The sequence below is a fragment of the Anopheles nili genome, chromosome 2 (genome assembly GCF_943737925.1).
Source record: "Anopheles nili chromosome 2, idAnoNiliSN_F5_01, whole genome shotgun sequence".
In the NCBI taxonomy this organism is placed as follows: domain Eukaryota; kingdom Metazoa; phylum Arthropoda; class Insecta; order Diptera; family Culicidae; genus Anopheles; species Anopheles nili.
In genome coordinates, this window is record NC_071291.1 from 48,578,085 (window position 1) to 48,591,606 (window position 13,522).

Below are 13,522 nucleotides of genomic sequence, written 5' to 3' on the forward strand. Positions count from 1 at the left end.
GTTTTTTTTTACCGGCAACATCCATTTTCGCTGTTTGCCATACTTTACAAACAGGTACCATCACTCAACAAGTATAACCTTGGAATGAATGCACGTACAAGAGTCTCGATCAAGTATCTTTATGTATAAATATATATATATATATATATATATATATATATATATATATATATATATATATATATATATATATATATATATATATGTATATATATATATATATATATATATATATATATATATATATATATATATATATATATATATATATATATATATACATACATATATATATAAATATACATATATATATAAATATACATATATATATATATATATATATATATATATATATATATATATATATATATATATATATATATATATATATAAATATATATATTTATATATATACAATATAAATATATATATATATATATATATATATATATATATATATATATATATATATATATATATATATATATATATATATATATATATATATATATAAATATATATATTTATATATATACAATATAAATATATACAATATAAATATATATATATATATATATATATATATATATATATATATATATATATATATATATATATATATATAGAAGGATATATATATATATATATATACTTAAATAAATATATATATATATATCATTATCACTTTCCAATAAGTCATGCGTAAGTAACCATTAACCTTAGAAGCTATCGTAAAATAATCAAGGTTTTTGATACATAATACTGTCTCGTGTTAATATGAAATATTCAACGCTGACAATCAATCCGACTGATTTGTTCTACAATTAACAATAAGCAGAACAATAGCTACAGTATGATGGAATCATGTTTCCCACTAGTGTTTCTTACTGTATTCCAATATCATTACATGTCGTTCATTTTTCAAACCAACATCACGTAGGGTCAAATGCAGTCATAAGTCCCATATTTTTTTAATTCGCTTGTGCTAAATTTGACAGTGCCTCTTGAAAGTCAGATAGTTTGTTGCGAAAATTCGGCAATCACAGACTTCTGGCATTCATAGTTTCGAAGATGCAAAGCTCCTAAGTCAAAAAAAAGCTTGCCAAAAAGCTCAAATTTCAGCTAGTTAGTTACAATTCAACTGACTATTTTAGTAGTGTTTTGTGACGTAAAATAGGTAAATTATATATCATTAGCAACATAAATTAGTCTTCTTTTGAATAAAAATTAAACAAAAATTAAAGTTTTTATATAAATACAAACTTTTAGGCTGTAACCAAATAAAAAACCAAAAAAAATCACCAAACTTTGTTAATGAAGAACAAAGATGTTTAAAATTGTTTATTTCCCATTTTTTCCTAAAACATACTTTAACATATCATTATGAAATGGTGAAAAACTCATTACCCACTGCGAACCGCAAATATGTTAAAAATTAATTTGAAGTTTTTTGGTATAAGCACTGTAGAACCATACATAGCAAACATGACTGTACAGTATTGCCGAGAAACAGCCGTACCAACGAAGCGCTGAACTGTTTATAAGCATCAATGCCTGCAATGTAAATTATTTAATGCATAAAAAGTACTTTTCAACCTTTCTATTGATTATTTTGCAACATTGACATTTACATTTACATCACGGTTATGAAATGATCTTCAGAGTAGGATGCAGAAAAAATCGATATAAAAAGAATATTAACTTGATCGAAAAGTATGATTTTCCTTTGCTTTTTCTAAAAATAACATTTCCTTTGATGTTTAACGAAATGCAAGTGTACAGTTTCATGTTTAATCAACAACACAACTTTTTGCATATTCCATTGTTCATACCACTGTATAAATTCATATGATTGGCTTGATATCCTTCCTGTTTTGTTATCCCATCTGGGTTGCTTTCGAGATCTAATATACTAATTTTTGTTAAAAATTTATATATATATATATATATATATATTTACTCCGCTCTTACAGACACTAGCTACCACTAAGCATAAGAAGCATAAATCGATCTACAAGAAATAGGAGTACAGACTAGTAGTAATCCAATTTACATAAGAAGGAAGCAGATATATTGGCAAGGTGAACTCTTCCGAAAAGTAATGATTTGTCCTGTAGGAAACATAAAATGAGAATATATTATTGCACTATTAAATATTGATTTCACGAAGTAGACACATAATAATTTAAATCCTAGCTACTAATAGTGAAGCTATTAATACCTTTGGATTGATTATTTTTTCCATATGAACTAACATTTTAAACAATATTGACAATTGAGATTGTAAGGTGGATGTGTATTTATCTAATACTGGATACTGGATAGTTAGATACTGGAGATAGATGCATTGACAAAGTACATTATATAATCACCTATGCACACCATTACTTTATTGGAATTTGTATATTAAGTGCAAAAATACAACTTAAATACCAAAAATGAGAAAATATCATATGACATATAAAAAACCTCATATAAATATTTGTTTAGGAAATGTTTTTAGATTATTTCGTATTTTTGAGACGATTAAAGCATTCAGCATATTAAGCACTAAAATTCAATGCAAAAATCGTTGTCAATAACACTATCACCTATAGGTATTGATACAAAATGCACTTGAAACAAGGAAAAACTGTGCAAAGTGGCGCCCTCTGGAAGTCCAAAACATCAAAAAATAGTTAGTTTTGTTATAAACGCGTTATTTACCTATTTTATTGTAAATGGTTGCTTAAATATAAAAAAAAAAATAATTATGACCGTGGTTTGTTCCGGGCTGCCCTTTAGTGCAACACCATTCCGAGCGCAAGGTCAATGATGCGCCGCAACATATATTCTTCCTACTCAGACCAACGCCAGCATAGTCATTCATCAGCCCAATGAAACCATGCAAATTCCTTCGTATGAAATACATTCACATGCTAATTGAAGTACCCAAATATCTTAAATTCCGTTATCATAACGAAAAAGCGCTACCAAGTGAAGTTACTCGCTCGCTTTCTCTACATTCAGATGACAATACAAAGAGTAAAAATACATGATACATTTTTTTTGCTTTTTGATTTTTTGACCTGCGAAAACCTGTCTCTTCCCACGCATATCAATTTTGTTTACGAAACAACCTTTTGTGGACCACCTCCTATAGCTGGTTATTACAAAACCTCTATACCTCGACAGCTCTAGAAGATAATTCTAAACCAACTCAATCTATGATTTACCACGCTAAGTTATTGATTAGAGTTGAAATAGAAAAAAGAATGCATTCTAAACAAATGGGATAAATGACAGCACTGATACATTGGTTTAAAAAATAGCCAGCAAACAGTAGACAACAACGCCAGCGAAGCGAGATATTATTGAAGATACCATGTATCGTCATCGTCTGATTGCATCTTCTCTTGGAAAAAAACGTAGAATGCAACACAATCGATCTATTTGTATGGGTTACTTCTTACAGGCAATCTTGTTGAAATCCAATGATCGCTGTATAGGTTTCAATTGTCTGAAGAAGATTATTGCATCAACGTTATCAGCCAAACACCATTGGCTATCGAAAACAATCCAACATTCAACATGAAATAATGAATAGAGCTTACCATATTGAATTTAATGAACTATTTTTTGTTACTAGGTATACTACGTATTGATATTGCACATTTTGGAGTCAGAACCTCGATTAGTTTCTAGCACCACGAAATGTTTTTTGGTGTTTATATGTTTGACGAAGATATGTTTATATATATTTTATACATATATATATATATATATATATATATATATATATATATATATATATATATATATATATATATATATATATATATATATATATATATATATATATATATTTATTTATATATATATATATATATATATATATTTATATATATATATATATATATATATATATATATTTTATACATATCTATTTTATACACTATTATATATATATAATATATATATATATATATATATATATATATATATATATATATATATATATATATACATTTTTACCTTAATTTATGTATCCACTGAGAACAAGGTATAGAGAAAGACAGAGAAACATAGAGAAAGAGAGAAAGCGCGAGAATGAGATTTCTTTGCATTTCTGAATATACGGTGTTCAATTGCCCAGCGAAAAATCTGCGTTTTGTAGACCATTTCGAAGATTGTTTCCTTTTGCACGTGTACATCCCTTTTTTTATTGTGCTGCTTATTCAAAATAATAGAGTATGGTACGAAGGCATTGTGTATACATTTTTATTGAACTTAAGGTTTCCTACTGTATATTTAGACTAATACAACTTTAATCCAAAAAAGGTACGATTTTCGTTTGGCTTGAAATAGTTGATCTTAAATTTTTACTTATATCCATTACCATCGATTTGCATTGTTAAATAATCGATTAGAGATCCTTTTAGCAAAGATTGACAAAACAACTGAATCGCAAAAGAAGCTGTAAGCTATTTATTGTAGCAAAACGAAACTATGCGAGATGCTATATTGCACTATCCCTTTTCATCATAATTTGTCATTGCATTTTTAATATTTTTACCTTCATATTTAAATCTAGAAAATCATAAAGCTTTTATGATTACAACAAAAAGTTTGTTCCCTATTCTTGCGATACTAAAAACTGCATGCTTTGAAATCATCCAAGTTTACCAGAGAAAAACATGTTTCGAAAACAGCGGTTTTGATAAAAACGATATTTTAATGTGTAAATAATATGTAATATCAATTTCAAATTCCGAGGTCTTCATCGCCTATAAAAACTCGTAGTTTATCTTTATGAAGTCTATGCGAAGCTTTTGTGCGCGAGCTTTTTCAAGCTACTGGAAAAAGCTTCAAATGCAACGCTGCCGGTCATTACTGGCAACCTAAAGTTAACATTGCATCGTAATATATCATTTCGTTTATAAATTCGTCTATATTCATAATTCCTAAGATACGCCAATTAACTACTACTAATGATGCGACGCTGGGTGAACACTTTCGTAAGTAACATCGGCGTGAAATCCTTTTTCATCAGCCGTATAGCGTACATTTTGGACTCGTCCGTCGGGCAACAATATGTGATACTCGCCACGGGTCACTCCATTATCATGGTTTTGAACGTGTCCAAAATCATTTCCAGTATGGAAATCACGCACCCGGTAACCGAAAGCATATCCTTCTGATTCCTGATAAGTGACATTGCCGGAAAAAAAGAAAAAAAAAATTAGTGTAATTGTGTAATTATTTTACTGATTCAGGTTGCGTACATCAAAGTGCTGCGCACTTGGCGCTCGGTGATTATGGTGATGATGGTGTTGCTCCTGATAGTGATGGGCAATCGTTCTACCAAGAAGCGTAGCAGGGGTACTTTGGATTTTGATCTGACCATATGCATTCGATTCATGACCCGCTACTTCATCGTTTAATTCCTGATGCTCCACTATCGGAGCAGGGGTAGGCTCATGTGAAGTGATGTCATAGGTTGCATATGTAGGTGTTGTGATAGCTGGACTAAACAGATCGGAGTTCACGATATCCGTTACAACTTCCTTTATAGGCTTATAATCTGTACTGATAGGCACTTCAAGCAATGGGTTGTTTTGCCCAAATTGGTAGCGATTATCCTCATAATTAATCGTTGGCTCTACTTGTACCGATCTATACCCCGGACGGGATGGTTTCGGCGTAGTAGCTGCTGTATCTGGGAATGTCACTGGAGCCGTGCTTTCTTGGGGACGATACTTTTGCTCTTGACTTGCAGGCTGAGATGGCATACGAAGCAATTCATTTAGCTTCTTCAACTGAATGCTCGGTTGTTGGCCGATTAAAGCTGAAAGAGCAGCTATACTACCACCAGTTGTATCGATCTCGTTCGGATACAATTTAGGAGCTTGTCTGGATTGTTGAACACGATTATAATCAACATTATTGTAGTAATGCTCCTGTTCATAAGAATTTTCCTTTGGTTCTGGGATCACTATTTTCATGTTATGAAATGAGTTTACAGTTTCTTTAACTGGTTCACGATGCCCATACTGTACCTCCAGAGGTCCATAGGGATTATCATATGCATGTGAGATATGACCCTCTCCAGACTCCGGGCTCGTGATGTGCTTATCGTAGGATATAGAAATACTGGGTTGAACGGTAATCTTTGTAAGTGGTTGTTTTACAGGTATAGGTATCTCTTTAATGACATATTGGATTTTTGGTCTTTCTTTAATGACAACTTCTTCCGGACCGTTCGATATTTGGTCACTAAAATCCTTATGTTCTGAAGATTGGCCGATTGTTGTCGGGTTCATGGTTGAAAATAGCACTGGACGATGATGATATCCCGGAGAAAGATCATTCATTTTACCCTGAGTGCCTGAAGGCTTGAAAGTATTCACATATTGTGGATTAATGACTAATGGTGCAGTAGAATGTTTGTGATACAATCGCTTTGGTCGTCGTAAGTCAGAGTAGGACCACCATGCTTTGGGTATACCTGGCACCAAAGATGTAGATTTATCTTTTTCTGTCTGCTCCGATAGTGCTCCCGGCTCCATACCAACGGATTTTGCCGGCATAAGAGCTGATTGACCTCTAAACTCATCTGTTATAGACGATAGTTTTGTTTCAGTAAGTTTTGCACTCGGTACAAATTTTGCCTCAGTAGTTTTTGACGCCACACTGTACGACTTTTTCGTTTTTGTTTTTTTATCGCCAAAGAAGTACCTTGGCGTTGATTGAACTGATACTCCATCATTAGTTTCATCTCTGCCTTTTCCATTCAAGCGTTCGTTTTCATTCAATGCTATATCAATTGCTTTTTGGACTCCCAGGGGAAGATCTTCGTAGTTGGCAATGTGTTTCTGCTTCTTACCCCTAACTTTGACGCGTCTTGATTCTTCAGGGCTCATATCACTCTCTTCATTTTCCTCCATTTGTGGTGCGTTCTCTCGTTTTTCTTTTCTACTATTTCTTTTTTCTTTGGGCTCGAGCCGCTCAACAATTTCGTCGAATACCTTCCCACGTTTATAGCTATCTGACGACGCAAACGGATGTCGCAAATTTTCTGATATCTTAGAGTTGCTCTGGGAAAACTGTTCGGAATGTTTAGCATCCTCTAGTTCAAATTTCACATAATCTCTCGGATCTGGGCTTGCCGATCTACGATGCCTTTGCACTTGTTGATTCGAGCTATTGTTAGGCCTTTGAGTTGTTGGACCTTTGTTTTGTGTTACCATTGCATCTGATAACTCGAATCGAATAATATTCTTCGGGACCGGAATTATACGATTCGAATTATCCTCCCGTTTTGAACGTGACTTCATATTATCCGTAGATTTTGAATTAATGTCCTGCTGGAAAACCATTGCATCGGATAATTCGAATTTAATCACTTCTCGCGGAGTAATATCTATTTTTTTCGATTTCATCGTTGAAATATGCTGCTCGTCCAAACGCTTCGTGCGTATCGTTGCCAGTTTGCGTAAATTCTCCACCCGGATACGATCGTTCTGTTTTTCCTCTAAATTTTGGTACCGTTCATGAGCAGCAGTATAGGCAGCCATTGTAGATGTCTGCGAATGTGGCTCTTTCGTTTGTCGATATTTTTTTCTCAAGTATGCCTTCATTCCCTGTACAAGGAAAATATATAATTTATATAAAAATTCTTTTCATTGAAATAATTACTTATATAGACACTCTGTTCTTTTGAGTAATCTTACATTCCGGCTTTCGGTCGTCGCCAGAAAAGCGGCATTGGGACGACCAAGCTCATATACATCTTCAAATACTGCTGCTGGAAGTCGGCCTGCACCCGCCAATACGGTTAAGGGTAACAATATAAGAAGCTGCGAATCAAACAAAGAAATAATCGTAATAAACAAAATCTTCAAAAATCGATCGAAAAAAAAACATTTACTTCAATTTGAACCGAATGTGGCACTTTTGTAAAAGGCCATCATGAAGGTGCTTCAAAATGATTGTTTGGTTAATGGAAACGTTTGCCGTTTAACATTATTCAAGACAATGAATTTCAAGAAAATGCAATGAACCTGCAAAGAGTTTTGCTTTACTTCCACTGATCAATTATGCAAAATAGCTTACAACTTCAACAACCTCAATTCCGGTGGTGTCAAAACACTCAAACCGAAATCGATTCAACAGTCTACTTTCCGTAACGTATTCTTCATCAGATTTTCTACAGTTTCTCCAGTGTCTCAATTAATAGGTTGCAAGTAAGGTCATGTTACCAAATTTCCACTTTCTGTTTCATTCAGAGATGCGTTCATGGTCATGTACACAACTTTCTTACGCTTCCTCAAAAGAATCAGAGCAGTTTTCTCAGTTTTGTTCAACGGACTTACAAGAAATGCTGTGATTTGTTTGATAAATTTAATATTTTTACTTAATTCAATTCATGCTTGAATGTAGTCAGATAAACTTGTTATCTTTTCAATTTTAATACATATTCTTAGTAAATATACGATAGTTGTTTTGATATACAAAACGAATGTTTTATCACGGTCCCGTTTGCCTCAATGTTAAATTTCTCCAAAAAGTGGTTCAATAGATATCATTCGACAAAAAAAACTAATACAAATTGATAATTGTAACAAATGCTTGCATTCTAAATAAGAATAATCATTTGTTTAATTTCATTGCGACAATCGAATGGGTGTAATTGAAACATAATTTAAAAATATGTTATCATGTATGAGATTATTTTACTAGTTAGGTACATTTAAAAAATGAAGAAATTTCAACCACAAAACATATATTAAACAAACTGCGAAGTATCAGTACAACATACACCTCTATCAATAATAAAGTCGTTTGAATCGGCACTGATTTTTTACCGAAAATGTTCCTCTCACATGTGTTACGCATACGGTTTTTTTTTCTATGGCTTCATTCATACTCTCCATACTACCGGTTTTGTTTTCACCCCATCTTTTATCATTGCAATCTGTTTCTTCTTATTGCACATCGATTCCACGATTTGTCTGTTTGCTTATACCCTGTTGAGTATCACGGAACGATATATGATCGCTGATCTAGTTTGCAGTATAGCATTTTAGAAATTTGTATTCGCTGCACCATCAATCACTACTTTGCTCATTCGTTTTTATACCTATGAAATATTACATCATACCCAGGCAGGCTTTTTCTTTTTCATTACGTATTTCTCCTCCGCGCACATTTTTGTAATTATCCACCATACGAAATGTATGATTCAAATCATTCAAATTTTCAATCACAGTTATCATTATCAAAACAACCCGTTAGCATTTAATGCTTTCTTCTGCGTTTGTCTAATATGTAACAATCCATCATATGTAAAGTTACTGGTTTAATTTTTGTATTTTTTTTTTATTAATAGTTTTTGATTCTCAATTTGATGCTTTAAAATGTTTAAAATAAATTAATAAATTCAAAAAACAAAATTTTGATAAGTTAACAAAAAAAGAATTAGTTTTAGTAACGAAATAATATACTGATGAGTTGACATCACTTAATTGAATCATACAATAATTGTATCACTTACACAAAACTTCCTCATGTTGTCTGAATTTTAGTGTTATTTAATGAAAGGGATCTGCTAGTTCAGCAAACCTATGAAGCACTGTTATTTTATAGCACTTTTAGTTGATTTCTTGTTTACAAATATGTATTTGCGACACTATCCATTGAATACAAATATGTATTCAAACACTATTATTTTGTTCACGTTTAAAAGCTTCTCATTTCTAACACAGCTTAAGTGGTATTTATTGTGAAGAACGTCTTAACTTAGGGTTTAGCACGATCAAGTAACCCGAAGCTTATAACACTCAAAAATATTCAAAATATGCAATTTCCAAGCTTTATCTGAAACTAAATTACTGTCACTTGCGCCGATCCGCTCACCATTGCCGCCAAGACGAAACTGTGAATTTAAAGGGAGGAAATGTTTACTATAAAATGCTTTTCCGCACCTGGTGCCGGTCATACAGCCACCCATCTGCAGGTAGGAGAGTGCGAAACATGCATATATCGCGGAATTTCTCTCATGTACGTAAACTCACACTTTCATAGATGCTCAATACTTCATGAAGCCATCGAAAATACCGCACACATGTTTATGGCCGATCATCCTCTACCGCGAGTATTCTCTCACGCTTGTTCCACACTCGGCAGATGCAATCTTCGCTGCTTTCGCTCAAAAGCCCTCCCCTGCGGAAGGCATAATCAAGCCGAACACTAGTTGTTGACAGTTGATTTCGTGTGCTGGCCACTTTGCTACACTCGGGATTGCCTGGATGGTAGATGAACGAAAGTAGGCATGAGCGCGTCAAAAAGAAAGGGAAAGTTCCGCTTCGTTTAGCAACACAAATGACCTAACTTTAATCATCGTGTTTTTATGAAAACGGCCACCTTGTAACGCTGCTATAAGAATTTCCGCAAAACGGGATATCCGCTATGGTAATCGTTTCAATTCCGTCAGTAAGCGATACTAGTTTGCTCGATGATCGTTAACGATCGATCGTTGATGGATTGTTGATGAAATATTTTGGTAAACTTTTCAATAAAACATATTTTCTCCACTCCAATCAGGATAAAACTCCAAACATGATATTTTTTTCTTCTCAATTTGATGTTTTAAAATGTTTAAAATAAATTAATAAATTCAAAAAACAAAATTTTGATAAGTTAACAAAAAAAGAATTAGTTTTAGTAACGAAATAATATACTGATGAGTTGACATCACTTAATTGAATTATATTTTAGAAAATCGTTGATAAATTTTTTAGTTAATTTAGAAACTTGAGTGTATTTTATTTGTATTATTTTTTAAATAGTATAAAAAATATAATGTAGAATATTTATATATATATATATATATATATATATATATATATATATATATATATATATATATATATATATATATATGTATATATATATATATATATATATATATATATATATATATATATATATATATATATATATATGTATATATATATATATATATATATATATATATATATATATATATATATATATATATATGTGTGTATATATATATATATATGTGTGTATATATATATATATATATATATATATATATATATATATATATATATATATATATATATATATATATAAATATATATATGTATATATATATATATATATATATATATATATATATATATATGTATATATATATATATATATATATATATATATATATATATACGTATATATATATATACATATATATACATATATATGCATATTGTTATATAAATAAAATTTCAATGTAATTGATTGATCGCACAAATAAATTATGTGTATGCATACACTATGCAAAAATGTTACATTTTCCCATTTTAGATCATTTCTCTCGTTAAAGCACTATACGAGTTAATGTTTAAATTATAACTTGTTGTATACATTCTCTCAGAATGGTTTGTTTATATATTCTTACTATAAAATGATGGACTCAAGCAACAGTTTTTCTTATTGCAATATCTGCAGTTGATTCATTTTTATCATGTTTCTAACCATCCCATTTGACTTGTAAATTTTGTTGTAAAAAACATTTATATAGTATTATGTCACGATTACACATAATAATCTTAAAACACCACCGGATATATTGAGCGACAAAATATCGGAAGCAAAAGCGGCCGTCCGTATTAGCAAACATGTGGTCGATCGATGTACGATTTAAAAGGAGACGTAGTTATTTCCTTTAACCCGCGGTACGCCAGGCTCTATTGCGGAAGAAAAGGTTTGAATTATTTACTGCACTGGAAATTGTACCACGCATCCGTACGCATGTCCGCTTTACCATACTATGCTGTGAGCTTGACTGTAAACGTCTAAACCATGTATGAAATACAAGAAAGTTGTCTAACCGGATAAAACCCATCAAAACCGGCTTCAGCCTACAACGACAACGATGCCAACCATCTCAATCGAATGAAAACAAAATTCAAACATTCATTCAATAATGCTGAACTTTTTTAAAAAATACTCATATATTTTATGCTGATGCTTGTTTAATAAATAGAATAAGATAATATTAAGATAGAATTAATAAGCAGATAAAAATGAAAGGAAGAGGTCAATTCGTTGCAATAAATTAATATGCAACTTTACTTGCCTCTGGTTTTGCAAACAGGAAAAAAAGGTCTCGACAGCTTTGCAATCGAAAATATACGTTGAAAATATGTAAACAAATTAAATCGCGTTATTTTGTAAATTGCGTACTTTTAGTGTTCTACTTTTACTGGTTTTGTCAGTTAATACTTTTCACTTTTTCAATATGATATATTGGCATCACAAATGCATTATTTTTTGGTAGCAGGATTATTTTTATCATGGAACCGGCTGAATTCATTTTCAATGCACCATACTCACAGTAAATTTAATGTTTTCTCTAACCATATACCCAAGAAAATATTTGTTACAAACATTTGGTTAAAAAACATAAGTTGCAAATAAAAGAATAATTTTTCAAAACAAATAGAGCAATATATTTCCTTACTTTTCTTACAAGCCAAACAAATAAACAATGTCTCCGTAACGCGAAAATCAGTAATGTGCAAATGATTGAAAAGTTATCAAATCCCCGAACTCATAGCAATCGAAACCCATTGAATTATGCAATCAAACAATTCAAATTTCATACTATTTCATCACTACAGTAAGCAATTGGGTACGATGTATGATCCACACATAGCAAACTCCAACATGCACTGAAGCAGCTTGTGTCAATGACACCGTCCAAAACGTAACCCACTCCACTACCAAATCTAGGCCTTCTGTAGCACATACCTTCTGGGTCTAGAAAAACAAACCCGTAAACTGTTTCCCTAAAATTGTTGCATATATTTTTCCATTAAAACTAACATTCAAGACAATCCTAACTAACATTCCTGTGTATGTTAATTGAATATACAAGAAAATACCGCCTGTGTATGATATGATCTCGTCTTTGTTATTTCATCAGTTTCGACATACCGGATTACCTGTTAATTATCCTTCGACAAACCGCATGTTTGTTTATACTCTATGATATGCGAAATAATGCGTTATCATATTTTAAACAATTAACTTTATTTCAAAACGTAGCATAAAATATGGGTACTAGAGAAACCATAGCATTATATACCTTACTGTTTTTTCTTACTGCTTGTTGGTTCAAAGTGGCTTGCTATTTTCCGTGATTTTTCATATATTACCCGGTTAATTGCCTTATGATATGTGAATAACGTTGGTAGATTTGAGTACTCATGAATGTTAACCAACTGGGGATGTAATTTTTGACAGAAGACGAATAGCATACACAACGTTCAATAGCATCAAAACTATTATCTTCCAAGTACATACAATAAATCTAATGGGTGTCGTATAGATGGCTCTGTAATCAAGATATTTTATTAGGGTTAATTTGTAGAGTCACCGTCGTCGTCAAATGAAAAGCACATTTTTTGGGCTTTTTGATAACTCTACGATGAATTGAAATTTGATCATCAAC

The 13,522-nt window shown here is 31.4% G+C and overlaps 1 protein-coding gene across 1 annotated transcript; it reads right to left on the minus strand.

The window, feature by feature from the left end:
• Positions 1-4,967: 4,967 nt before the first annotated feature.
• On the minus strand, positions 4,968-9,550 carry LOC128724852 (uncharacterized). Its single transcript, XM_053818577.1, has 4 exons — positions 9,536-9,550; positions 7,713-7,838; positions 5,265-7,622; positions 4,968-5,183 (listed from the first exon to the last, which is right to left on the minus strand). The coding sequence occupies exons 1-4, from the start codon at positions 9,548-9,550 to the stop codon at positions 4,968-4,970; spliced, it is 2,715 nt and encodes a 904-aa protein (XP_053674552.1).
• Positions 9,551-13,522: the final 3,972 nt, after the last annotated feature.